This window comes from Arabidopsis lyrata (genome assembly GCF_000004255.2).
Source record: "Arabidopsis lyrata subsp. lyrata unplaced genomic scaffold ARALYscaffold_9, whole genome shotgun sequence".
Classification (NCBI taxonomy): Eukaryota; Viridiplantae; Streptophyta; class Magnoliopsida; order Brassicales; family Brassicaceae; genus Arabidopsis; species Arabidopsis lyrata.
In genome coordinates, this window is record NW_003302547.1 from 310,800 (window position 1) to 338,014 (window position 27,215).

Here is a 27,215-nt window from a genome sequence, read left to right on the forward strand (position 1 = left end):
ATATACGTAGATACTAATATATTTATAATCTATAAATATCTCAAGATCAATTTGTATTTTTGTTATAACTTTCAAATTTTCCCAAAATAAGGAAATATATTTAAAAACTTTTCAAAACGAGATTAGATATTAATAAAAATTTATACTCTTATCAATCTAATTAGTTTAAGAAATCTCTATACAAATCTAAATAGTTTCCTACATTTATGTTTTAATGTCGATTTAATATTATAAACATGTACATATATTATAAATACTATCCAAATGTGATCTTATCAAAAAAGATTGTAATCTTTTAGATTTGATTCGATAATTTATTAGATAAGATTATATTTGATTAACCCTAAAATTATAGCCGACTCTCTTAACACTATAAATATAGTACTCTGATTGTGTTATTCTCATATCGTTCAAAGTTTCACTGCAAATATAAAGTTTTCTCGGCTCTTCTCAAAAAATGGAAATAATTCATTTTCTTTCAATACATATTCTTTATATTAGAATATGATATAAAGAATATGATTTTGATTTTTTGTTTTTATTCTTCTATTCAGTGCTTAGTTTTAGATACTAGGTTTGATTATCATCAAGTCTTAGGTTTGGATGTTGATACCCTTTTAATAATCGTATTTTTTGCATTCATTTTCTTTTCAATTTTGTTTTATTAAATCTATTTGAATTCTGTCATCTTCAATTTATATGTCAAACTCATTCCAATTTTAATTTTTTTTTCTTTTTCATATAAGGTCTATGAGTGGACAACAATGGCGGGGTGAATGATAAGTCAAAGAAGATATCCGACTGGAGTTAGGGTTTCAATTTTTAATATTTTCTTTAATTTTGATTTTTTTTCTATTTAAAAATTTATGTTTTTTAGCAATATGCTAAAGGGTTAAATATAATAGAAAATTTATCACAGAATTATTCTTTTCACATTTGAAGTTGTAAAAGAAACAACTTTAAATTTTAATCTATTTTATTTGACGGGTTATATATACACAGGCTAATTAGCTTATTTTCATTTGAAATATCAATAAAATCTGAAATCATATAATTTTAACAATAATTCAAATTTATAAGGTCTTCTTTTAAATATCTACGAAATTCCTGGTCCAAAATTTTTGAATTTACAAAACAATAAAAATGTAAGATCACAATATTCTCTAGAAGATAAAAATTACTGTTAGACACCTCAAAACTATAATACTTTAACTATATTAAATTTTGATACAAATATATTAAATAATACACATGTTTCACCATATTAAAACACATTCTCCTATTTGAAAATTTAACAACCACCAAAAAATACATATGTTATAATTATAAATTATAAATTATCAAATAATTAATAGGAAAACCGAATAAAACCGATACCCGCGGAGTACAGCGGGTTGTATCCTAGTTATATAATAATATAATATCAAGGTGATGAAAATATCAAAATATCCCCAAATAGATAAAATCCATTACCATGCCAAGTTTTCCATGGTGGATACTAGTTTTGACGATGTTCAGTTACGAAATCGAACATGCATTAGGATTTTCATCACTAAACATCATATATTTGGCCATCTTTTTCTCATCATCACTATTTGGGTACATATAAACACCTCTATCCATTTCAATTTCTTCATCCTTCTCTAAAACTATTTCGACTTTTGTTGTACTACAAAAAATAAATGAAGAGTTAAAACACATGTAATATCCGAAAAACGTATACTTATAACAAAAAAAAAAGTAAGAAGTATTAGGTTTTTTTTTTTGAAACTTTCATACTTAATGAAAATTGTTAACTAGTTAGAAGTGGGCCACCTTGTTTCAGATGTATTAATTTTTTCTTCTACTTCAGGATTCTCGTCGTTTTGTTGGACTATATCACCTTCTTCTTTCTTCTCTGTAAATGTCTTTTGTTTATCATTTTCTTTCTGAACAACATCATGGTCATCATCATCATTCTGAACAACTTCATGGTCATCATTTTTTTTTTGAACCATATCAGCTTTCTCATTCATCATTAAGATTTCTGCCTTTTTACCGGTTTTTTTCTTGAGAGTTTTCAATAACTTTTCTAAATTGAAATTACCAGTGACCATAACTTTTTGATTATCCATATCTATTCTACATGCTTCAACTCCTAACAATCAAATATCATTTAAAATAATTTTATTACAACATAATTATTATATTATCCTCAATAATATATATATGATCGGTCAAAACATTACAAATGTTGATGTGATCATTTTTCATCATAATATCTTATTTCTGCCTACAATTCCACCAAAACCTATAAAACATTCTAAAAGTTTTTTTGAAAAACTAATATATAAAATATAAGAAAAATTAAATTAAGCAAAGGCATGATTTTTTTACTATAATTTAAAACTTGAGATAATAAAACCATAATGATAATTTGAAATTATCAACTACACGAAATAATATAAGGACCCAAAAACGTAATTCAAAGCGGAAGCCTTAAGTTAGATTTGTACCATGAATGAGATCAGTATAGTGTATCATAAATGTGGACTATAATATAAATGCTTACCTTCAACTTTGGAACTAGCTTTCTTGACATCTTTAACGCAATTTTCACAATGCATCCGAATCTTCAATTCGACTTCAATTGACCTGCTAGACAAATTTTTAAAAGAGAAAACATGTATATAGCATCGTAAGAACATAGAAAAAATATAACACTTATCTAGTTTACATAGATATAAAAAGAATATTATTAAATCACTCTACTTTTCAGGAAAATTTCGTCTCGGCCGCTTTGACCAACAACCCATCGCGATCTAAATCTAAGAAAATATTTACTAGTTGTTTAAGAATCTTCTCACCATAAAACCTTTTAAGAAACCTATCACTTTATAGTAAATAAGAGTAGAAAATTTTAGACATACAACCATAATTTGTTAATCAAATAACAAATATATAGAACTTATATAGAAAATGTTTTCCTTAAAACATTAGCACATTTTTTTTCTTAATACAGATGTCAAGAAAAACAGAATTATCTTTATTTTTTTGTATCTAAACATTTAATCACAATCTAGAGAAATAAACAACTTTGATACTTTAATATTTTATTACTATTAAATATTAAAAAATTTCATTTAATTCTTATTTTTGAAAATATATCTTATTGAATTTAACTTTTAAATGGTGTTCCTAAGTAAGAGAAAAAAATTCCTATTATATTTACTTTCATATCATTTAACACATAATATCTTTGAAAATTTAAGATATGAGTAAAAAAAAAGACTATATATAGGAATTGGAGAAACATAAAAACACATAAGAGATTTCTTGGTTGAAAAGGATATTTCGACAAGTTTACAAGTTAATTATCCTTTTACAAAAAACAACATTGTTGGTGTATTTTTTTATTTCATTCATATTATATAAGAAAATGATCAATAGAAAGAAAATGATCGTTTGCGCAAAATTTAAATATCTTTTTTCTTTATTATTGTTTACTTATGTATAAAATCCTCCAATATTTGAAGAATTGAGTACAGTGACTAGTTAAAAAAAAATTCGGTTAGAGAAACGAAACTAGTCATGGATCCGTTCAAGTATTTTGTCGGTTTTGGGTTCGGTCCGATTCTTCTTTTTTGGATCAGTTTAGTTAAGTTCTTCGATTATGGGTATTTTGCGGAGGCCTAAGTTTTATGATAGAGGAAACTAGAATGGTTTAAAAATCGTGATTAAACGTAGTTTTGGATAAGAAAAACTAAGGATTTTAGATTGAGGAACATAATTTTAGATTGAGGATTATGGCTTTAGTTAATTTTTCTTTTAATTGTTTTTTTAAATTTGATGACCTGCTACATAATTGCACATAAGATAAAGAACGAGCATAATTTGAAAATCTCTTTAATCGCATTTCAACATTTAACCGTTAAACAATTAAAGAAATACAAAAAATTTGATTTCAAATTTTGAATCTTGTAACGGCCAAAGCTTCAATAACTTCTCCTATATTCTTCTTCTTCTTCTCTCAGTGTATTCTCAAACTCACAAACCTCACACAAAAATGGCGTCACTCGCACCCGGAATCCTCCTAAAACTTCTTCAATGTATGAACTCCGGCACACGTCCCACCGGAGACCACAGATCCGCAATCTTACAAGTCACCGGAATCGTCCCAGCTCTCGCCGGCTCCGATCTATGGCCAAACCAAGGCTTCTACGTCCAAATCTCCGATTCTCTCAACTCCACTTACGTCTCTCTCTCCGAACGCGACACAGATCTCATCCTCACTAACCGTCTTCAACTAGGTCAATTCATATACCTAGAACGCTTAGAATTCGCTACTCCAGTCCCACGCGCCGCCGGAATTCGTCCCGTCGCTGGTCGTCATGCCTTCGTCGGAACTCCAGAGCCGTTGATTGCAAGAGTATCGCCTGGATCTAAACGTGATTTCGTTATTCAGCCAGTTTCTGACTCTGAGTACTCGTTAGATCCTATTGCTGTTTACTTGAACAATAGAAGAATTGACGACGACGGCGACGGTGATGTTACGATACCTAATTTGAGACAAGCGCTTGCTCCGGTGAATCAAAACGAAGAGAATCGTAACCAAATTCGAAATCAGAAACCTAAACAGAAGACGCCACAGAGATTCTCGTCACCAGCATCGTCTAAACGGTCAGTCTCATCGGGGAAGAAGAATAGTTCCGGTGCAGTGACGGTGGAGAGAGATCCATCACCGGCGGTTTCTGGGAAAGGGAAGAGATCTGCGTCTCCGGTTCCTTCGAAATGTGTTGTGCCGAGTCTTGCGGCGGCGCGTGAGGAGAATAGGAAGCTTGCTAGAGAGCCGTCGATTGTTGTGCCGTCAAGGTATAGACAACCATCACCTAATGGAAGGAAGATGAATCCTTCTCCTAGTGGAAGAAGGATGTCGATTTCACCGGGAAGAAGGCTTTCTAGTGGTGTGAAGATGTCTCCTATGGTTGTAGATTCTTCAGGGAAGAAGAAGATGGCGGCGATTGCAGCCGGAATTTCCAAAGTTTCGGAAGCTTTAGTCGGTTCGTCTGCTAAGAATGGGAATCGAAAGAATTGGGATGAACCATTAGGAGCTGATGGAAATGTTCATGTTGAGCATAAGGAGAAGAGTAGTGTTAAGAATAAGCCTGATCATCAAGCAATTTTGCGTACTCAGGTAACAATAAAACTCAGATTTTACAGTATTAGTGTTTTGGCGAATGAAGTATGAGTTGTTTGTTGTGAGGTTTGACTTGTTCTGTTTGATGGATTGGAATTGATGATGTACAATTGTTGTAGGCTGCTATGACGAGGCGACTCAGTGATGCGAATAGGCGAAAGAGTGATTCTTCAGCGTGTGAAGAGAAAGCGAAGTCGTGTTCATCAGAGAGTAGTTTACTAGAAGAAGTCTCAGTTGTTGAAGGCCTTGGTATCACTTATCATGAACGGAAATGGACTGATGGTAGTGTTCCATTTGATAGCATCTCTGATGAACTTGCAAAACTTGGAAAGGTACGAAGCAGTGTTTCGTGTTTAAGATACATTTGATTGACTAAAGAAACTCGAGTGATCATGATTTTGAATTATGCAGGAGGCTATGCAAAGAAGAGACTTTGCTGCTAGAGCCGCAGCTCGAGCATTGGAGGAAGCCAATGCTAATGAGTGCATCATAAGATGTTTAAGGTAAAACTCTTATATCATCTCAAACAAAATTTAAAACTTTGGCAATCAGTGTTGTTAAGCTTTTTCATCTGGTTGAATGTTTCAGTAAATTCTCGGAACTTTCTTCGGCTTCCAAGGTGGGGAATCCGTTGCGAATCATCAACGAGTTTTTAACAATCTATGAAGATGTCATGAAATACAGTAAGATAGCCTCAGAAAACAGTTTCAGCTCGTCATCTGATCAACAAAACCCAATCGCTCTTTGGGTTGAAGCTGCATTAGCTACTAACCTCGACGTGGTCTCACTAGTGAAAAGCCAGGAATCGCCATCGTCTCTGAAGAAATCAATGCCTACTCGTCTCTCTCCTAGACCCTCTAGCAAGACAGGTTCGTTCTTCAAATTGAAACATATTTTCATTTCAATCAACATTCATAACCAAATGCAGAATTGTAAGTTTCTTCTTTGTGGTTGTTTCAGACAATATTGTTGGGATGTGGACAGACATAGATGGATTGAAGGAAACAGCTAAATTCGCAGTGAACCTACAATCCGAAATGCAAATGTGGTTCATTGGGTTCGTGGAAGAATCATTAGACAACAAAAACGCAGCAAAACGATCTTTAGACGGTAGTTCCATAGCTGCAGTTCTGTCTCAGCTGAAACAAGTTAACGAGTGGCTGGACCGGGTCTCGTCGAACCAAGAAAACCAGATCACAACAATGGACAAGATCGAGCGACTAAAACGCAAAATCTACGGATTCGTTATCCATCACGTCGGATCTACTTACGACAACTCTGCTTCTTCTTCTTGATTTCATCTTTTGCTATTTTTGTCTTCAATGTCTTCTTTTGTAATACAATGGCTCATGTTTTTAGATAATCTACAACTGTTTGAACATAATTTATTTAGGTGAAAAGAAGGGTCCCAAGTTTCTTCAACACATGGCTAAAGATTTGTTTATTCATTGAATACGTTGTGGACAGATCTTAAACAGAGAAAGCAAAATGAGAATCAGACTTTTAACTCTTCCACTTCTTGACTTAATGGTTTAAACAGAGCTTCCACCTCATTTTCGTCTACCTCTTCAATGCTTGCTGGGTTCCATTTTGGGTTCTGCACAAGGTTTTTGTCGGAACAGATCAGTTTCATTAGCGTTGAGCTAGAGAGTTTGGTACCAACAAAACTTTGGTTCTAAAACAGCATTGGTCGATACAGATGTCAACTCATAATGTCCGGTCACAATAGATGAAACTAAGCACGCGAGGAATGATAAATTAACATTGGAAATTTGAGTGGCGATGAACAAACCTGATCTTTGTCAATCAAAACTGCTCTGACGCCTTCAGCAAAATCACCACGCAAGGCAGATCTTAGTGCGATGCGGTATTCAGTTTTCATCACGCCATTAAGCTTCACGAAGAAAAGTTAATATGTAAGGTTAGCACTCGACTTGGTCTCCTTAGAGGACGAACCATAATGGAATTCTAAGAGTTGAAAAAACTCACTGTTGCTAATTCGTTCTCGGTTTTACCCTTGGCAGATGCAACATTGGAGAAGTACTTTTGTGTTAGGTAAAGAGAAAATGGTGCTCCTTTTTCCAAACCTTTGAGTGCCTCATTAGCCCATTCTACAACTGTGTCCAAACATTGACAAAGGTACGGCAGCGATTTTAGTTTCATTTAGAATCTTCAACTATAACTTAAACACGGTTTGAACGCGAACAGTAAGGCTCTATGAGCATTACTATTCCAATGGAAAATCATACCTGAAGGCTCAGTGCTTCGCTGGTACTTTTTGAGCTCTTCTATTGTTTCCTTAACAGACTTATTTGAGCTAAAGGCTGACTCTATTTGAGGCAAAAGCGATTTGAGATGGGCCTCAGATTCAAGATTTCCGCTGTATTTTGATAAAGTTGCTTGGATGTCTTGATTAGGATCCCCAGAACTGCATCACCAACATGTATGAGTTCTACAAAACAGAGAAAGATATTCCGTTTGACAGAAAGATAAGGAAGGAGGTCGAGAAGAGCGTACAGGTTAGCTGACAAAATGGCTTCCTTTAATGACGCTATCTTTTCAGATGGTACATAATGTGTCCCAAGACCAACGAACAGTGCATCGGATGGTGTGGAGATCCTTTTTCCAGTCAAACCAAGATAAGCACCTGCAGACATTTATGCCACATTAATCTTTGCTTCCGTCTACATAAATTCCACTCTATGCAAACTTAGAAGGATTTAAACTAACAATCATCGATTTTAACCAGATTCTCTGCATTCTTAGATATCAACTAACTAGGAATAATCTTTAACTGGCGTTGAGCATTTCCTTATTCTTTTCATTAAAGTACTCTTGCCAGTGTAAAGGATTTGCATAGGAACATACCAACAGATCCTCCTCCAGGGCTATGAGCTGCTATATATGAAAACCCGACATCTGGGAACAAGCCGATTCCATTTTCTGGCATGGCAAGAACCGTCCTCTGGAATGGAAAACAAAAATATGAAAAAGAGTCAAGAAAGTAATTCCTATTATTGCCTACAAAAAATGTGCAGAATAGTGTTTTTCTCTTTAGTACCTCAGTTATCACACGGTAGCGACCATGTCCGGAAAGACCTAGGCCAAATCCCATTGTTATACCATCCATTAATGAGATATATGGCTTTTTGTAGCCAGCAATTGCGCATATCAGAGTATATTCTGCTGTAAACACCTAAGGAATCAAAATAGCGAAGTTAAAAGATCTACATTTTAGAGGCTAACATATTCTACAAAAACAATGCTGAGAAATTGGAGGTAAATACTCAAAGAAGGGCCAAAAGTAAGGAAATCTAATCTCAATAGGATCGAAAATGCCAAGTACTTGTAATTCATTATGCTCAGTAGAGACAATCACAGTGCTCTTCAACAATGAGCTTGTTCTGTATATAAGGCGCCGCAATTGGTAATGAATGGTGTTGTTTTTTTAAAGCATGGCCTGAAGTATTGAGATGATTTCTGTCATCACCATATGGAATTTTCATAAATACGCTCCATATGGCGATGAGCAATAACAGAAATTACACTAGCAAACCTGGATCAAATCCACCAATTGGTTTTTTGGTGATTATCTGCTTCAGATCACCACAAGCAGTTATACAAAGACCATGGTTAAGATCTTTCTACTAGTTTTCTTACCTAAAGATGGCTCCTATGATGCAAAAACCAAGAAAGATGACTACAATGCATTATTCTAACCCTTATATGTTTTTAAGATAGAGACAAGTAAGGAATAATGCTGAATCATATTTTGAAGTTGATAAAACATGATTTATTGTACAAACCTTTTGCACAAGAGGTGTGTTTTTGTCCTTTTGGATTTCTGCAGCAACTCCTTTAATATCCATCCCTGCACACCATTCATATAGAAGATCACTCCATAACACTTACAAACAATTTCGATTTTTATATGAAACATTCTATAAAAACTAGCTTCCACATTAAAGAACAAAACTTGCAATTACCTGCACAAAAGGCCCGAGGTGTGCTACCTTCAACGATGACACATTTGACTCTCGGATCAGATTCCCATTCGTCAAGAAAGCTTTTATACTTTATATCCATATCTGTAAATATCATATTGTATAACACCAGCTGAGAAACTGCGTACACGACTAAATCGATCGAGTTCATGACCCAAAATCTTCTAGCTTCTTATAATTATATCTGAGCCTAGCAATCATCTTTTAGCAATGATTAGTTACATCCCAAATTCACCAAACAACAAAAATTCCTCTATTCAAAGCCAATTCCTTTTAAAAACATGATTTTGAATTCAATAAACACTTAAAGGTTCTAACTTTGTTAAACCCAAGAAGCAAACAACAAAAGGGTTACCAAGATTCATGGCGTTGAGAGCTTTGGTTCGATCGAGAGTGATGAGAGCGACACCATTCGGAAAAACATTTCCTTTAACGAAATCGTCGACGCCAGCTCCGGCCATCGCTGAGAATTTCCGACGATCGGAGATTGAGAATCTGCGGGTTTGGTGAGAAGAGAAGGTTGATGAGAATTTGGGGAAAAAGATGCGATGAGACAAAGTTTTGATGATCATAGTGGTGAAGAAGGAAGATACAGTCATCAGTGACGGAGATAGAGATAGTAAGTGAAACACTCTTTCTCATTCAGAGGTTTCTTTAGATCGTAAAGCCACTTTTGAGAGTTAGTCAGAGCCTGAAAACATTAACCAAACCAGAACTAAAGTAAAAAAAACCGAAACCAAACCAAAATTTCAAAATACTCAAATAGATCCCAAACTTTAGAACTGAAAAACAAAACCGAAACTAAATGAAATCAAAACAGAACCGATCAAATATTCGAACGCCCATGACTACCATTTTGTCTCGAGTTCATGTGATTGAGTTTTAATTATTTTTATTTGACAGAAAAGAAAATACACAATTATACAAAATCTATATATATAATTAGAGAGTTATCTTTCCATTAGGTTGTCCACATCAACATCTATATCATCATTTGTTATTTTTTTTAGGTTCCACATATTTTATTTATTAAACCAAAAACATTAAAACCAAAATTAATTCACACATTAAATAAAAACAATAATTGACAAAAATTAAATGGAATGTTATTAAAAAACGAAAAAATAAATATACAACTGAAAATTTGAAAATTTTGAATAGAGATTGGTTAAATATAAAATAGATAATTATATTTTAACATATAAATAATGAGTAAATATTTTAAGATAGTTAGAGATAGGAAGAAACTTATCATTATTTAGTATCGATTAAAAATAAGAAGGATTTAGATATTTGTTTTACCTATCTTAATGATTAAAAAATATTTGTTTTACCTATCTTAATGATTAAAAATAAGAAGGATTTAGTTAGAAACTTATCATGTTTTGAGTATCGATTAAAAATAAGAAGGATTTAGGACATATCATTATTTATAATTATAATATAATATAAATAGTTAATTTATACTATTTATATAAATAGTTAAATTAATAAAATAATAGCAGAAGATGTCGGATTGATGGCTCTTGAAAATACAGATCCAACAATGGGTATAGGGTGGTGGTGTTTTCAAGGAAATGATCAAACGATACTGCTCGGTGCAAAGTGCCTTCGGAGGTGTCCCTCCCCTCTTCACTCGGAGATGGAAGCTTTAATTTGGGCTATGAAGAATATCCTTTCAAGAGGGATCGATTGTCAGGCGTTTGAATCAGATTGCTTGGAGTTAGTCTCGATGATACAATCACCGGATGAATGGCTGGCTTTCTCCAATCTGCTAGACGAGTTGGGTTTCCTCCGTGCCTCTTTTCCTTTCTTCTCGCTTTCTCTTATTTCTCGTTTATGTAATCTTCAAGCAGACTGCTTAGCCCGTTCTTCTAGACTTTTATTTTCTGAAGTTACTTTTGTCAACTATTCTCTTCCTAATTGGGCAACCAATCAAATAGTTATTTATTAATTAATGTGTGGTTGACAAAAAAAAAAAAAAAAAATTAATAGCAGATGTCGGGAGAAGACGAGTGATCAGTGAATCATAAAAGGTAACGAGAAAATTTATAGTGAAAAGTGTGAGAAATTTTTTATTACTTTAGAAAGATAATGCACATGAGTAATGTAAAATCTTTTAAAATTCAAATGATTATATTTATACTCAAAGAATAAAAGTTTTAAACTAAATTCCGCGCAACGTGCAGATACAAGATCTAATGTCATTGAATTAGAGAACAAAAACTTAACTTCATTGAAAGCATCTACGTTCAATTGACCAAAAATCCTTGAACTATTTTTTATTTACAATTTTAATCCCTACAAAAATCTATTTGAGAAGATATTGTCCTAAACGATTTATATCTTTAATTACATTCAATTAATTACTAATTTTCTAAAATCTCTCCACCTAATTTAAACATAAATAAATGATTCTTTTTTCACTTTTATTTGATCCTATATCTAACTTATTTTGAATTTATATAAAATACATATAGTTAATAAAATACTAGATTATTTTTTCGCATATTTTAACACGAACTATAGGTACAATGACCCGGTTAAACTCTAGAGGAATGAAGTTAGATCCAACATGTCAACGGTGCGGACAAGCGGAAGAAACAATCAACCACTGCCTCTTTACATGTCCTTTTGCCATTCTAGCAAGGAGACTCTCACATATACCTGTACTACAAACACAGTTATCCTCTGAGAATGTTGAAGATAATTTATCTTGTTTGATGGATTTGCAACGTACCATAGGTATCTCCAAAACAAATAAATTTTTACCCTTTTGGTTACTTTGGCAAATTTGGAAATCAAGGAACAATTTAGTATTCAACAAAGTTAGACTCAGCCCTTCAAAAGTAGCTTTACAAGCGAAAACGGATGTACGAGAATGGCTTGAAGTTTTGGAAAAGCAGGGATATAGCGACTCCGATAACGTTACGTCCGCAAACAGAGCATATTCTTGGTCACGGCCACCGGAAACCTTCCATAAATGCAATTTTGATGCAAAATTTGATATCATTACCAAACAAACAACCGCGGGTTGGATTATTCGAGATCATGCGGGTACAGCTACGGCTTGGGGTTCTTCACGACTAAAAAGCACGGGTTCACCACTAGAAGCAGAAGCGCAAGCTCTCCTTTCTTCCATGCAGCAATCATGGATTCGAGGTTTCACAAAGATTATTTTCGAGGGGGATTGCAAAGTTTTAATTGATAATATTAATGGTGTTTCACGGGACGCATCTATTGCAGGCATTCTTCAGGATCTTTGTTTTTGGGCTTCAAAGTTTAAAGAGAAACAGTTTAACTATGTAAATCGTAATTGTAATCAAGTAGCTCATAATCTAGCCCAGTTTGGATGTATTGTTGTATGCTTTTATTCTGATAATCATGATCCTCCTTCATGGAAACTCTGTATAATGACATTTCGTATTAATATATTTTCACTTTGACGAAAAAAAAAAAAAAATCGCATATAATGTGAATCAAAATTTAAAAAACGGACATATATTACTTAGTCGATGAAGAAAAAAAATATGTGTACAATGTTTCACATCACCTGAAATTATTGGACAATAGTTTAGAGTCATACTATAAAAATGACCAAAATGATTCCGAGTACGAATGAGCAGAAAATTTGATTTATCAGGTGTCTAAACTGAAAAATGTTATCCAGTTTACTCTAATTCTTCATTTTAAATCATTGAAAGAACGAATATATTTGATAAAAGTTTTTAGAAAATTTAATAAAATTTGTTATATTAGCATTAAATCAATATACATTTTCTTATCTATAACAATCGTACAAAGAACGAATTAAGTTATGGAAAGCGAGATAAATAGTAATTATTGGTGTAAATATTCATTAAAGATTTTTGGAAATTTTGTGATCTGATTTCAATTTTGACCCGATCCGCCAATAATATTTTGAATAAATACTTTTAGAAACCAAGAATTTTTGTTAAATATACTCTAAAAAAAAAAATATGAATTTATAAATAACCTTTAGTCGACTATTCTCATTTCCCGTCAACGAGACAGACCACAGCCGTCGACGTCGTCAACACCGGTCACAAACTTATAGATTCCACAATCTAACGCCGTCAATTATTTCCGTCCATCTCCTTCCTCAAATCTCTCTACTCTTTTAACCCCAGACCATTCTTAGCTGTACAAAGACTCTCTCTCTCTCTCTCTCTCTAGAAACACTGGTTCAACAAAGAAGAAGAAGAAGAAGAATCAAAATCTCCAGAAATTGGATCATCGTTGAAGATTCGTCTCAGGTTCGTGTTCTTTGCTCTGTTTCTCTTCTAAATCTCCTACAGTTTCTGGATCTGTATGTTATTAGTCGTGATCGATCTTAGGTCTATGAACTGAAGTAGAATTTGGAGTCAAATCTCGAATAAATCTGCAATTCGTATTGTTCAGAACTCGATTTCGCCATTATTGATTCGAAAAACTGATCCTGAGTTCCTTAATTGCAAAGTAATTTCAACTATTCTAAAGTTTGTGTAGTTTCTAGCTGCTAGTGTTTTGGTATCGAAAATGGCGAATCGAGTTAAAGAAGACGAGAAGAACGAGAAGATTATAAGGAGTCTTCTCAAACTTCCTGAGAATAAGAGATGTATAAACTGTAACAGCCTTGTAAGTTTAGTGACTCTTCTTTTGATCATTTCCAATGAAAACCAAGAAATTTTGAATCAGCTTAAACTTTTATGTTTTCCTCAGGGACCACAATATGTTTGCACTACTTTCTGGACTTTTGTTTGTACCAACTGCAGTGGAATACAGTAAGTTTCTAGATTCTGTATATAGTGTTCATTGGAAGTGTTGTTGATATATGATACATATGTTTTTTGAATAGCCGTGAGTTTACGCACCGTGTTAAATCGATATCAATGGCGAAATTTACCTCACAAGAAGTTACTGCTTTAAAAGAAGGTGGAAATAAGGTAACGAGTTAAATATCTCTCATTTCTCTTCTTTTGATGAGTTATTTCTCTTGGCATTTGTGATTTAGTATCTTTTGTTTTGTAACAGCATGCTAAGGAAATTTATTTTAAAGGGCTGGATCAACAGCGGCAGTCAGTGCCTGACGGAAGGTATTATAAATCTCTCTTCTTGTTGTGGAGATGGATGTGTTATATTGACTCATTGTGTTCTTTTATCTGTTAGTAATGTTGAGCGGTTAAGGGACTTCATCAGACATGTGTATGTAAATAAAAGGTATTCGAATGAGAAGAATGATGACAAGTCTCCAATTGAGACACGTAGTTCTAGTGGGTCTCGGAGTCCACCATATGAAGATGTATATGACCGTCGTTACAGCGACAGATCAAGCCCTGGTGGGAGAAGTCCAGGGTTTGAACCAGGTAGCAGGAATGTTGGTAATAACAGAAAAAGCCCTGCTCGTCCTGAGATCCTGAATGATTGGCGCAGAGAAGATAGATTTGGGGGTAAAAAGACATCAGAAGAGGGCTCCCAGTCACCTGAGCAAGTGAAAGACTTGGGTTCAGCTAGCCCTCCTGTAGCTCGACCTGTTAGAGAAATTTTAGGTGACAGTGTTATTCCTCTCCGTGTGGGAGAGCCTCCAAAACCCCCTGTTAGCCGAAATTCTGATGTTTCAGCACATGCAAAGGTTTGGCTTCATCTTTTTCAGAGTGCATGAAGGATGTAAATTATATATGAGCCATTGAGGCTCTGCTTATATTCATAACCCTTTACCTATATAAAGTTGTTGTAGCACATCTATCCAAGGTAATACCACAATTTTGATGGTTTCTGTTTGTGTTATTTCAGTCAGCTACACCATTGAGTAGTTTAATGTCCACAAATGAGAAGCCACCAGAAGCAAAGCTAGAGACTGCTTTGAGCCTGATTGATTTTGATACTGATTTTGAACCTCCTGCTCCATCTGTTGCAATACAAGCACCATCGACCACACCTCAGCCTGTTCCACAGCCAGCAAGTTCATCTAATGATAACTGGGCATCTTTCGATGCTGCACCCAGTGCCCCTAGTTTAAATGTGTCGCAACCACCACCCAATGGAAACACACTGGATTCAATTCTCTCTCAATTGGCAGTGAATTCTTCTGTGCCAGGTCAGACGTCTATACCATCTAACGGACCTGTGCATCTTGGTCATTCCACGTCACAAATCTTTGCACCATTTCCGAATGAGCATTCGAGTGAACAGGTGGGCATTTCATTGCATGATATATCAAAGAATTGCATAAAATTCTGCGTCGAAAGTGTTATATGGTTATGCTTCTCGGATTTTTGTTACAGCCATGGAACACAGAACTTGCATCTAATGTACATAGGTCAATGAGTGAACCGTCATTACAACCTCTTCATGGAGTCCCTTCTGGTGGCCAGCAGTCTTCTGAAGTTAAACCTTCCGGAAGATCAGAATTACCTGCGGTATTCAATTTATTTTAGCCATTTGGTCTGTCCCATTTCTATATCTTACCATGTGCCAGAGTGTGAATGACATGCTAACCTTTCTGCAGGATTTATTCGCTGTAACCTACCCATCATACCATGCACCAGCGCCTGGGTGGCAAGCTGGTCCACCTCATGGTATGCATTATGGCATGCAGCAGTATAATAACCCCGTGGTACAGTTTCTCTGATAAATTTCTGAATCCTTAATGAATTTAAGCATCAATGACATCACAGCCTGTTACATTCTTGTGAATAATTATCTATTTCCTGCAACAGCCATACCAGAATGTTCCGCAGCCAGCCAAGTCAATGAACCCTTTTGACTTCAGCCCTGGGCCGCCATCACAAACGCAAACGGTATGTCCTCTAGCTCATTTGACATAGCCAGAATATAATTTTTGTGTGAAAGCAAGCATGTTTTGGAAATTAGCTTTGAGCGAAATTGCTACTTGGCAGCTGAGAAAATGTTGGCTTTAGCTCTTAATGAAATACTTACAAAAACTTAGCTTATGAGTTAATTGGTTAAACCCTTTCACATTACGTGGTCAACATCTGCTATTGAACAACTTGACTTACCAAAGTATTTATAGAATGATCGATTGGTGGATTAGATGTTAAGTGATGTGAAAACGTTACAGGAAAATCTGTTCCCTTCCATGGCTCCTCTGCAAGGTGCATTACCTCCTTCAGGCATGATGCCTTCTCAAGGAGTACACAATCAATTCAATATACCTTCTCAAGTCTCAACCCATCCATCGGCAATGCCACCAAGTAAAGCATGCCATTACTTTTACTTTGTTATTCTCTACTATTAAATGATGTGTTTACTCTTATGAAAGGTTTGATGAACTATTTGCTCCCATTTTTCAGGGTACATGTCTTCTCAATTACCACGAAGCATGCCACCTAGGTATGACCTTTTGATTTAATTCTTGATGTACACGTTAGCTCGATGACTCTACACAAAAGCTTTTAGCAACCTTTATTTATCTTTCCTGAATCGTTTCTCAAGTTATAGCTGTCCGTATTTTTTGCAGCAATGTAAACCCAATTGGCAACATAAACGCTTCATATGACGCTCAACAAACATATCAAAATTTCGGAAGCTCGTTTGCTGCTGCAGTTCCTTTGAACCCACCTTCTTTCCAATCAGGAGGAAACCCGTTTGGGTAAGAAAGAGCGAGAATATTAGCTCGAGAGAGAGCTATGTATATTAGCTCGTTTGTGTTCTAAGGTGTAGTATAACGTATCAAATCGAACACACACATGGATTAAAATAGGGTGAACGAGGGAAGGTACAAGCCATGAACTTGAAGAAGAATTGGGGTTTGTGAGAGTGTTAAATTATTTTTTATAAGCATCAAAATGTTTTGAAATAGGTTTGATATTTATTCTTTGGTGTTTCTATATTTCATTTCCCTTTTGTTGTTTTATTGTAATAAACTTGAGGGTGGTGGAGTCTGTTTTTTTTTTTTTTTTGGCTATTGTCCTCTAGAAAAATCTTCAGGCTCCTCCTTTGTGTTGTATTATCTTGTAAAACAGTTTACACATTGACCATAAAAGTCTTGTCAAAATTGAATATTGGCAATTTAGAATTTGCTTTTATGAGACTTTTTAAGGTTTTGTGAAGTTTCTCTTCACTCTCTCAACATTACTTGTTGGTGTATTAATGAGATTTCAACATGTAAAGAATACACTAAGATTGACGAGTTCAGGACGCGGAAACCCCATGTCTTGTCGAAAATCGTCCTGGAAAATCACTACAAAATCTTGCTCAAACTCGAGCCTTTACGATTCTTAAATTTTTTCTCACAAACTTCTTTCTCACACTTTAAAAACAGAGTTGTTATGTCTTTTCTATAAGCTTGTAGTAAAGAGTTTCTTCTCTTATTGTTCAGATTAGAGACCCTCTTTCACATATGGAGTCTTTGATATGGCAAACTGTAAATTTTATGGCTTTTAGCATCCAATTGCTTAACATTAAAACGATGTATATAGAGAGATGTATGTGTAATAACGTGTACACGCTTCATGAATAGAGACCCTATTAGGGTCACAGACTCACAGTATTACTAATCTATAGCTATATTTGTATCCATCTTTCTTTGATCCTAAACAATCTAAGTACAAATATATGATGATTTCACACAGTTATCCAATCTTAATCTTCTATTCTATTTTTCGACAAGATCCACAATACCGAGATGAAACTATAAGTGACAAAATCTCTCTGTAGTGATCTCTCATGTTGTTTGTCTACTTTTCAGTACCATTGGAGCCACCAACATCCAAACTGCAACAACATTTATTCAAACTTTACAAACTGTATCAAAAACTGGTAAAAGAGGGTTTGTTTTTGTTAACTTACTGTAAACACCAACCGCGAGCCATTCGTTCACTATCCTTACCCAAGTACTTGTCCACCCAACGTCAATGGTCCACCTAACACAAAACCCGAGCTTCAAATTTTGGATGGAACCACAAAGATTTACAAAGCTTACTTGTTCATCAAGAACTTACTTTTTCATGGAATGGTGTATGTTCCAGCCAACAAGTAGCATTGCAAAGTACATTGCTCCAGTAGCAAACACAAAATGGAAGAATCCGTATCCGTAAGGAATTGCATCTTCCTCATGATTCTCATCTTTTCTAAACTGTTAAAGGCCACTCGCTATTAGTCAAGTTTCTCTTTTGTAGTTTTGCAGCAAAGTTGAGCTCATAGATGACAAACCTGGAAACATTGGGAATCTACGCCCGTGGAGAATGTCGCGATTACCATTGCAACCAGTGCAACAACAAAGCTCTACACAATATATATACATATATCCGTTTAGTACTTTCTTTACAATCCCAAAAAATCCGTAAGGTCATGTAAAGGTTTGAGATTTTACTATGATGGTAAGCCAGTCTGTTCTGCTAGAACCTTCGGCTTTTCGATTGCAAGTTTCTCCTACTGGCTCACTGCAGAACAAAATGTTGTATAGAGTTGGAAACTATTACTTATTGAACATAAAATAGAGACTACTACTCTCGAGTTGCTCGATATTCAGACGAAACTTGCCTTCGAATGGCGCACCAGCAGATAAACACAACATAAAGCCCCATAAGTGCTGGAGTCAAGAATCCAGCATTTATCTATTGAAATACAACCAGAAGAGCAGTTTTCAAAACTCTCAAGTCACATGTGGAGAAAGAATACTATTTGAATGCACATCGAAACTGACTCACTTTGGGGTGGAGAGAGATACTTGTCATGAGTTGGATGAGGAACAAAGTCCATGTGATGAAAAATATGTTGAGAAGGCATGATGGATCAGGCACATACCAAATGTACATCAAAATGACCCCTAATATGCATACGGTGTACGCAGTGGTTGCTAGTAGCATCACATGGACATGGCTGCAACATACGAAGCTTCATTAGAATATACAAATCATTTTATATGTTTCCCAACTACTTAAAGAACAGTCTCATGGTGTCTCACCATCTTTCTGCATCTTTTTGAGCTTGGAAACATTCATTGAGCCATGTAATGAAACTAATGATACTAATGAGCTGAATTAGGAGAAAGACCCTATGAAAAAACAAGAGTTTAATGGTAAGCTTCCGAGATAAAACCATCACATAGTTTCTGAAGTAAGATTAGATAAAACGTACCCTGCACCAAAATGGGCAATCTCCCCTGCCAAGAAAGCAAAGAAAAAGCAATTTTGTCATGCTAACTGAATTTTTATATCGAAAAACGATTAATATTCGAGGACGGGTTAGTCTTAGTTATACCGTAAAGCTGAATAATGGAAGAAGGCAACAAAAAAGGGAAGATGGTTAAGCCAAGCCACATGAAAAGCTTAGCAAACCACCATCCTGAATGCCATTTATCTCTCGACGACTGCGTCTTTGATGTCCCAACGGTTGAAAGAAACATAATGAAATAGAACAACTAGGGAAACGGTTAAAGAAAATGTTTCTGAAGGCATGAAAATACTTTATAAAATTTCACTAATAAAATAAAAAAAGGATACAAAACATCCCAAGCTTACTCGTAAAACTCCTTCAGTCCCTAAACACTCTCCACCTTCTTTACAATTCTTGAATTCTGCAATAATGAATAAACTTAGAATCAATCATTCATCTGAAAAAATTATTGTAAAAGTTCATGGTGCTAGCTAGAGACTTAGGTGACCATACTTCTCATTTCGGTCAAGGCACCTTGGCCGTAATCGCGCAAGGCCCAAGCCAGCAGATTTGCCAAAAGGAATATCAGACCGTACACATATCTAGCCATCCATGGATTGTATCCATTACGAAACTGGCTAAACCACGAACCGTTCTTGATTCCTTCATAGCCATTCTTGTCAATGCTTGTACCGGTCTCCATAAGTCTTTAAACTTAGCAAACTCTCTCTTCTTCATGACATTGGAAGATCATAGATCCTTGGCAAATAATATCATCAATCCCAAATCTCCCGCTCCTTGGGAGTGGTTGGTTATGTATAAGACCAGACTAAACACAAGAAAGACTCCAGAAGCCTTTACTTGTCTTCCTTCAGAACAAAGAATCTAAAACAAGAAACCAAGAAAATTATAGCACTTGGAAAATTGTGATGAGAGAAATCAAGTTAAAAATGAAAAACATGTGTTTTTCTCTCTCTCTCAAATCACACTTAATTCGTTTCTCAATAGAAAGCAATTGTTATGTGTTTTATGTTAAGTAGAACATAACATATAATACGTGGAGTGCAAGTTTGCCTAAAAAAAAGCTTTTTGAGGCATGCCTTTATAACTGTAATCACCCAAATAAGTCAAAAATATCAAACCTAAAATTATTGAACTCCCAAAAATCAAGATTTAGAAGTAACTAATAATGAAATATCCGAGGGAAAAAAAGGGAAGAATCTTGTTGAATTGAGATACGAATAATAAAACTAAGAAATGGCCAATAAACTTTATATCGAGAGAGAAACAAAAGCTTAAAGAAGAGATAAAAAAGGAAACAAATCCTTAGAGATTATTTTGGGGGATGAATGTATACAAATTGCACTCTAAATGAAACGTGTACGGACGCTATTGGGCACGAATGTGAGCAAATTGTTAATGCTATGCAGCCACATCATATACCTTTTTTGCTTTTTATTTCCTTTTTCTACCAGAAATTGAGAAAAGCAAACTTGATTTTTGGATCTTCACAAGTCGACTTTATTGAGACCCGTGGTTAGTGGTTACTTCTCAAACAATTTAATTAGAAAAATGGTACAAACAAAAAAGCAAAGGATCAGCCGAAATTTGATACGAAAATCTATATTATATGATCAATGTAAAATAATGATATCAAATTCGACATATCTCAATCGGTATTATATTTTTTATATAAAATTAAGGTGATCCTAAAAAATTTCTAGGTCCAAAGACATTCTGGGGTTTGGGAAAACAATGTTAGAATTCCTAATAGCTAATGCTACTCGAATCCTGGTGGCCAATGCTAATCGGTGTTATTAAAAAGGTAAATTCTTCAAGATTAACAAGAGTTTAAAAACCGGTGAAAAAAAAAAACTAATTTAACGTGCTCTAATCCTCGGTTTAAGGAGATTATGAGTCTAGACCCGCAAATTTCTTAGACGTAAAAAAAGAAAGTCAAAATTCTATTACATATTGATGATGATGAAGCAGAAGTTAGTTAATTCCAAAGTTATTCTTTAGCCTCTAATAGAATCAAAACTAAACAACTATTTTTTTTAAAGAAAACTGAAAACCCCTAAAATCATATTATTCTAATTAGAAGAAATATTAAATTTATAAGAAAAATAAAATACAAATTTATAGTGGCAATTATTCTAATCCTAAGCTCATCATAACAAGCATGCCCTCGAGTTGTTGTTCCAATCAATATAATAAATTTAAAAAAAATGGGTAAACGTTTGACATAATTGAATTTTGTTATGTAAGGAAAAACCGAGAAGGAAAGAAAACTTATAAATGAAGCATAGAGAAGAATCATGTACCTGGAAGTATGGCATAGGTTGTACTAAAAACTACATACTCCCTCCGATTTTTTATAAGTGATGTTTTAAGTTTCTAATTTTGTTCTTAAATAGATGATGTTTTCAAATATCAATACAAAATTAATTACTATTTTATTAGTTTTGACGATTTATATATATTCTGTATATATTTTTTTTATTGGTTGATTAGATAATAAATGATTTTTTAGTTTTGAAATAAACAAATTAAATGATTTCTTAATCTATTATGCATTCTCCTAAAACATCACTTATAAAAGAACGGAGGGAGTATGTCTCTATCTTAATCACCCATAAATTAAGGTTTTTATTATGTTAAAGTTACGTCTAATCTGTTGGAAAAGTTAGATAATTAGCAGAAAGCAAAGACAGTGAAAAAAAGAAAGGAAAAGTGATTATTGACTGGTCCCTCTCTGCCTCAAATCTTTAGAAAATTAATTAACATTTTGGGTTTTGCAGAAGAAATTTAGTGTTTGGATTCCCAGAAAACTCTCGAATCCTCATTTCATTTTCCCAAGAAACATATGGGGATCGCAAGATTCATATTAATCACTTTAAAAGTCAAAATCTTATGTATAGTTTTTATTAACAAGTACTAACATGCATGTTACTAAATCTGATGATAGATCAAGAAAGATAGAAGAGAACCTGTTTTTTGCTGGTGCAAAAGCTCAAGATCAGATCTGGAGATGTGAAAAATGTTTCTTATTAGAGGTTTTACTTACAAATGAGAAACCCCAAAAAAGATCTGAGAGGAAATTGTGAAAAAGAAGAAAATTAATGATTTCAGGTTTTGTTGTTTCTTCTGAGTTTTGCTCTTTTTAAACACTTTCTTTCTTATATATGGTGTTATGTGTATGGCATGCGTAGGATATAAATTGTGAATCTTTTTTTTTCTCTCTCTTTTTTTTTTTCCTTTCTTATCTTTACAATCTTATTTATGTTTCCTAATTTGTGAGCATATTCAATAATGAAGATCCTCTTTCCATTTTTTTTAACAGTTTATTTCTTCTTTTTTTGATAAAAAGGTTAAAATTTATTCTTTCAATCTTGTTTTGTCGCCAAATTTGTATGATTATTTTTTGCTTTCCCGCCATTAAGTTTACTGCATGTCTCCACTCGACGCTATCGTCTTTTTCAACTTTCAAGTAAAATAATGATAACTTCAACCAAAAAAATGTAAAAAAATGATATGACATTAATTAAAAACCTAAATAGAAAATGTAAAATTAAATTAATATTTTTAGAATAATTTCAAAAGCCTGGATCGATAATATTTGTGGCAGATCATATCTAGTGTAGAATGTTGCTTTCAAATCCAAATCTGATAGAAGCTAATTTACGAAAACAAAAGTTCCTTTTCTTTTTTTTTTTTGTCGTCAAACAGTTTTTGAAACAGCATTGCCATTTATTGATCATGCTACATTTGGATGAGATAATACGAAAGCTTTCACGGGGAAGAATATTCTTGAACATAATGGACGTATAATTTATAAAAATGTATATCTTGGGTTGTAATGTGAGACGTTTGGATTTAAGGGGATGTTTTAAGATTGGTGGCATAACAAATCCTCAAAATTTCAATACTACGATTTCTGTTAAGAAAAAAAAACATTTGACACATGTTGTTAGTTTGTTAGCTATTCAATTTCTCATAATCCAAGATATGCGACAAGAAGAAATTAGACTTCTAATATTTTTGTTTCAAACTAATGTACTCATGTATTTTATATATGAAATTCATAATCTCTAAATACTATATTGTTTGTATAATAAAAATATTATATGGTTTAAATATCATCTTAAAGGTTTGGATGCATCTCCCAAATAATATTTTTATTATCATAAACAATATAGTAATTACGGATAAAAGCTCTTTTAAGGGGTTATGAATCCTGCATTTATCCGAAAGTTCAAGGTTTTACGAGCGAGCTTATATTAAGGGGTTTGAACTCTTTTCCACGGGACAAGAAAACATAAAAACAAGTCAACTAAAACACATCTATTAGGAAGTTAAGCATAAAGTGGCATTACGAATTCTGCCAATAATCGTGTTCGAAATATTGTCTCAAGCAACATAAAATATAGGTGAAAACACTCGAAAATAAACGGTACCGACCTGATCCGATAGATCATATGTTCTACTTGGTATACTAATCTAGGACATATATCTTCTACAAAAGTTAATCTTCTCTTATATATGATCTAACTATGCATAGTTACTACATGACTTGTTTTCCATCTAGAGCTTTTCCTTGACCTCGATTTATTCTTTTTCTCTTACTCTTGTTTCGAAAAGACTATTTCTTACATTTTACCGGAAAATGGTCTAACATCGTAGTATACATAGTAGATCTTTTGCTTTAGATACAAAGTCACAAAAATGCCTCTTTTTACGATCTCTTCTGATTTTTGACTAAGTCTTTTCATTTTTTACTCAACTAAACATCATAAAATCCTTTAAATATTTGTCTTAAATTAAGTTTCTCCGACAAAGCTGACAAATAAGATTGACGGCTAAAGCGATGAAGATCCAACCTCTCTGCGCTAAGCGGAATATGATTTCCGTCCCTACAAAATAAGCATTAACTTACCTTCCTGACGATCGAAAAAGGGAGATTAATACTACCACCAGTGTAATTTCTCCATGTATAGCAATATATTGAACTGTGGACAACAATGTTCATATGCATGAAGCATGAACAATTACATGTTCTATCTCAACAATCATATAACTGGAGTCTTAGCAAAGACTCCCATGATTCTCGTTGTCGAGAAACCTCTCTAGATGCTGTATATTAGATTTTCACATCCAAATTATTTCTGATGCAACTACACATCTTCTGATATTATTTTTTGACATCTAAACAGAAAACATTTCAACTCAATCTCATAACTTTGAAACAAACACCACGGGTTAAGAGGTTCGAAATGACCAAAATTTCCTATTTATTTATATCCTTCATAATGGGAATTTTTCTAAGAAAAATAAACATAGAAAAAAAGTTTTGAAAAGGTAGGAGTGTACATGGATCACGAATGCCAACACTCTCCAAAACCACCACATCCTTCTATGAGATTGTTTCCTTCCGAATTACAACATCCAACTCTCTTTTTTTCGCGCGTCAAAGGACAACATTTAACTCTTTATAAGGATTGTTTAGAGCTTAGACTATATTAGTTGATACGATAATAAGCACATGGGTACAAAATCATGACCTTTAACCACTCTTCCCATTATAACACTCTTCCGCATTCATCCTTTTAATCATTCTATATATTTCTAGCTACTCCTACAACTTTAATTAATTTTCTGTATATTCTGAGAAAACACAATCCCACTCTTTTGACTTTAGAACTAAATAAAAAGTATCAACAATAATTATAGCTAAGATTCCTAATAGGTATATGATTTTGTATTAGGAAGACATGCAAAGAACCAAATCCAATATTCTTGGCTGCAGATCTTAGTTACGATCTATATAACGTAATAATTAACATTTGGTCCGGGGCTTAAAAAAACAAATTGAAAAAAACAGAACCTCTAACATAGAGTACATATAAACAAATAAAATAATTTACTTGGAAAGTGATCGAATGCAAGTTGATAGTATATAGTAATGGAAGCATGTGATCCATGTTTGAATTAATTTCATCTTTCGTCTTGTATTTTTAGGATATTTTGTCCCTTTTCTATTAAATATCAAAGCACAAAAACCAAAGAAAGATTTGACTTTTAGATGGGATAGAGAGTTATGACAACAACTTTGATTCTGCGGTATTATAACGCAAACCCTCACAGAGTCATATAACAAGGGAATGTGGTTCTTCTGGTGAGTGGTGGTGGCTCATGCCGTTTGTTCTCCATAGATGGTCCAATATAATCTTATATATGCCAAATTTATTTAGTCTCGATTTCTTTCAAACGATAATTAAAATAAAAAAAATTGCATTCGTAAAATATGTTGCCAATTGTATTCGTAAATCGCTTGTACTCATCTTTGTTCATTTAAGAAAATGTTAAAAATGAAAAAATGGCCAATCTTTCGTTTTGAATCCGTTGGTAGGAAGAAAAACTTCATGCAACTATTAAGTTAGTAAATTAGTATGTATCTTTTACTAATGGAGTAGATCAAAAATTAGGAAAATATGGTATTGTGAAGAGGAGTCTAAAACAAGAAATCGCGGTATTCTTTGTTATTTTCATTGATGATAGAGAGAAGGTGAAGAAAAATAATGTCTTTTTGAAAACTAAATAGAGATATCGAAAGCACATTGTTATCGTCATCGAGACTTGTAGCCCCTATAAATTAGTTTTTAGTAACGAAAGGATAATCCAAACTTTTCCATCTAACTAATCTCTGCAAAGGAAAACTAGTCGTCTTGGTCTTAATGAAGTGTAGTGGCCACCTCTTAGAAAGGACAACCTCAAAAGTCGAGTAGTCTCACGGTCCGGCGTCGAGTAGTCTATTTACCGGGTTTTCTAATAGGTCTAACAGAAAATTATTATTGTATACAAATAATTGGTTAAAAGGAGGTCACATGGTCATAAAATATAATAATGACTACATCAACAAATTCTTTAAATATGTTTCCGCTTCTATTTCGAATTGCTATTTTTTCTAAATAATTTTTTAAAAAGTTTCTAAGACTATTATTAACTATTGTTTGCAGATATTTCAAAATTTCAATGAAACAATTCTCAGTAGAGCTTTTTTTTGGTGGAAGTTCACTTGAATTCATAAAGAATTTGGTAAAGCTGGTGAAAAATCAAGTTCGTTGCATATTTCTCAAAAAAATAATTAGAAACTAAATGATAAAGTTTAGTTCATGTATGTTTTTTTTTTTTTTTTTTCATTAGGCTAGTGAGGTTCATGAAGATTTTACGCGTTCTCTATGTTATTTTCATAAGACATTGATAAAAATAATTCTTACCACAATAACTATTTTTTCTTAAGTTTGTACAAATATTGTATATCAATTAATGCAAGTTGCTCTTTAAAATTTGTTTATGTATGTATACAGTAAATATAAGATTAATTATCTTTTGCTGTATAAATAATTGAACTTTCAAAGCATATATTACTTACCAAAATATTCAGACTAGAATCACTTGTCTGAATATTTGTGAGACAATAAAAATTCGACCACTCGATAAACAGTATGGAAACTTTCATTTCATAAGTTTTAGATGCAGTCACAGTTATGACAAAATTTTAAGAAGTATGTGTCATTGTTTATTATGCATTTGCTCACTACCTTTATATGATCATATTTTTCTAATTTTTTCTAAGGTAAACATCTTGATTTTGGACTAAACTGTTGAAATTACTCACAAACTCTCCGTTTCACTCACATAAAGGTTTGTTCTCTCAATCTCTCAATCTCTCACAACTTTGTTTTATCACACTCTCTGTTTTTGTTCTTTTAAAAAAGAAACACAAGAACACACGTTTATATCTTAAAAGACTACATTGATAATAAATCTTGGATATTATTACAAGTCACACACACTCTTACTTATACTACTACTTGACACACTTACACACAAGCATGCTTTTAAACACATAATTA

At 33.6% G+C, this 27,215-nt stretch overlaps 5 protein-coding genes across 10 annotated transcripts; 2 read left to right on the top strand and 3 right to left on the bottom strand.

The window, feature by feature from the left end:
• Positions 1-1,413: 1,413 nt before the first annotated feature.
• Positions 1,414-2,177, bottom strand: LOC110227203 (heavy metal-associated isoprenylated plant protein 18-like). Its single transcript, XM_021020705.1, has 2 exons — positions 1,816-2,177; positions 1,414-1,669 (listed from the first exon to the last, which is right to left on the bottom strand). Exons 1-2 carry the CDS (start codon positions 2,112-2,114, stop codon positions 1,519-1,521), a joined length of 450 nt encoding a protein of 149 aa, XP_020876364.1. The 5' UTR covers positions 2,115-2,177; the 3' UTR covers positions 1,414-1,518.
• A 1,744-nt stretch (positions 2,178-3,921) lies between these two features.
• LOC9299320 lies at positions 3,922-6,576 on the top strand. The gene is made up of 5 exons (XM_021020643.1): positions 3,922-5,173; positions 5,296-5,508; positions 5,588-5,679; positions 5,765-6,045; positions 6,137-6,576. Exons 1-5 carry the CDS (start codon positions 4,046-4,048, stop codon positions 6,469-6,471), a joined length of 2,049 nt encoding a protein of 682 aa, XP_020876302.1. The 5' UTR covers positions 3,922-4,045; the 3' UTR covers positions 6,472-6,576.
• On the bottom strand, positions 6,529-9,856 carry LOC9299214 (3-hydroxyisobutyryl-CoA hydrolase-like protein 3, mitochondrial). The gene is made up of 10 exons (XM_002863198.2): positions 9,536-9,856; positions 9,163-9,264; positions 8,983-9,047; positions 8,238-8,372; positions 8,045-8,141; positions 7,694-7,823; positions 7,426-7,604; positions 7,166-7,293; positions 6,969-7,070; positions 6,529-6,773 (listed from the first exon to the last, which is right to left on the bottom strand). The coding sequence occupies exons 1-10, from the start codon at positions 9,777-9,779 to the stop codon at positions 6,672-6,674; spliced, it is 1,284 nt and encodes a 427-aa protein (XP_002863244.2). The 5' UTR covers positions 9,780-9,856; the 3' UTR covers positions 6,529-6,671.
• A 3,361-nt stretch (positions 9,857-13,217) lies between these two features.
• LOC9299321 (probable ADP-ribosylation factor GTPase-activating protein AGD14) lies at positions 13,218-17,218 on the top strand. Of its 4 annotated transcripts, none has more exons than XM_021020658.1 (13): positions 13,218-13,457; positions 13,681-13,818; positions 13,903-13,964; positions 14,039-14,126; positions 14,215-14,276; positions 14,350-14,812; positions 14,974-15,372; positions 15,465-15,599; positions 15,689-15,796; positions 15,900-15,980; positions 16,262-16,394; positions 16,494-16,533; positions 16,661-17,218. In XM_021020658.1, exons 2-13 carry the CDS (start codon positions 13,720-13,722, stop codon positions 16,794-16,796), a joined length of 1,806 nt encoding a protein of 601 aa, XP_020876317.1. In that variant the 5' UTR covers positions 13,218-13,457; positions 13,681-13,719; the 3' UTR covers positions 16,797-17,218. The 4 variants fall into 4 exon arrangements, with proteins under 4 accessions (XP_020876317.1, XP_020876308.1, XP_020876311.1 ...); XM_021020649.1 differs by having other exon boundaries at positions 13,690-13,818; XM_021020652.1 differs by having other exon boundaries at positions 13,697-13,818.
• A 379-nt stretch (positions 17,219-17,597) lies between these two features.
• On the bottom strand, positions 17,598-22,461 carry LOC9299215 (probable serine incorporator). 3 transcript variants are annotated; one of them, XM_021020694.1, is made up of 13 exons: positions 22,290-22,459; positions 19,813-20,184; positions 19,647-19,720; positions 19,405-19,564; positions 19,282-19,306; positions 19,109-19,198; positions 18,852-19,023; positions 18,685-18,758; positions 18,515-18,584; positions 18,355-18,426; positions 18,144-18,277; positions 17,992-18,065; positions 17,598-17,916 (listed from the first exon to the last, which is right to left on the bottom strand). In XM_021020694.1, the coding sequence occupies exons 2-13, from the start codon at positions 20,000-20,002 to the stop codon at positions 17,867-17,869; spliced, it is 1,185 nt and encodes a 394-aa protein (XP_020876353.1). In that variant the 5' UTR covers positions 20,003-20,184; positions 22,290-22,459; the 3' UTR covers positions 17,598-17,866. The 3 variants fall into 3 exon arrangements, with proteins under 3 accessions (XP_020876353.1, XP_020876339.1, XP_020876345.1); XM_021020680.1 differs by lacking the exon at positions 17,598-17,916 and having other exon boundaries at positions 17,933-18,065; positions 22,290-22,461; XM_021020686.1 differs by lacking the exons at positions 17,598-17,916; positions 22,290-22,459 and having other exon boundaries at positions 17,933-18,065; positions 19,813-20,405.
• Positions 22,462-27,215: the final 4,754 nt, after the last annotated feature.

Coding starts and splice junctions, on each gene's coding strand:
- LOC110227203 (XM_021020705.1), bottom strand. CDS start 2,114: ATGGATAATCAAAAAGTTATGGTCACTGGTAATTTCAATTTAGAAAAG. Junction 1,670..1,815: donor ATTAATACATCTGAAACAAG/GTGGCCCACTTC, acceptor TATTTTTTGTAG/TACAACAAAAGTCGAAATAG.
- LOC9299320 (XM_021020643.1), top strand. CDS start 4,046: ATGGCGTCACTCGCACCCGGAATCCTCCTAAAACTTCTTCAATGTATG. Junction 5,680..5,764: donor TGCATCATAAGATGTTTAAG/GTAAAACTCTTA, acceptor TGAATGTTTCAG/TAAATTCTCGGAACTTTCTT. Junction 6,046..6,136: donor TAGACCCTCTAGCAAGACAG/GTTCGTTCTTCA, acceptor TGGTTGTTTCAG/ACAATATTGTTGGGATGTGG.
- LOC9299214 (XM_002863198.2), bottom strand. CDS start 9,779: ATGACTGTATCTTCCTTCTTCACCACTATGATCATCAAAACTTTGTCT. Junction 9,265..9,535: donor TCTCAACGCCATGAATCTTG/GTAACCCTTTTG, acceptor TGATATTTACAG/ATATGGATATAAAGTATAAA. Junction 7,824..8,044: donor CCCTGGAGGAGGATCTGTTG/GTATGTTCCTAT, acceptor AAATGTCTGCAG/GTGCTTATCTTGGTTTGACT.
- LOC9299321 (XM_021020658.1), top strand. CDS start 13,720: ATGGCGAATCGAGTTAAAGAAGACGAGAAGAACGAGAAGATTATAAGG. Junction 14,127..14,214: donor TAAAAGAAGGTGGAAATAAG/GTAACGAGTTAA, acceptor GTTTTGTAACAG/CATGCTAAGGAAATTTATTT. Junction 15,981..16,261: donor CGCCATCACAAACGCAAACG/GTATGTCCTCTA, acceptor AAAACGTTACAG/GAAAATCTGTTCCCTTCCAT.
- LOC9299215 (XM_021020680.1), bottom strand. CDS start 20,002: ATGGAGACCGGTACAAGCATTGACAAGAATGGCTATGAAGGAATCAAG. Junction 19,565..19,646: donor GAGTAAGCTTGGGATGTTTT/GTATCCTTTTTT, acceptor CCGTTTCCCTAG/TTGTTCTATTTCATTATGTT. Junction 19,024..19,108: donor CAAAAAGATGCAGAAAGATG/GTGAGACACCAT, acceptor CGTATGTTGCAG/CCATGTCCATGTGATGCTAC.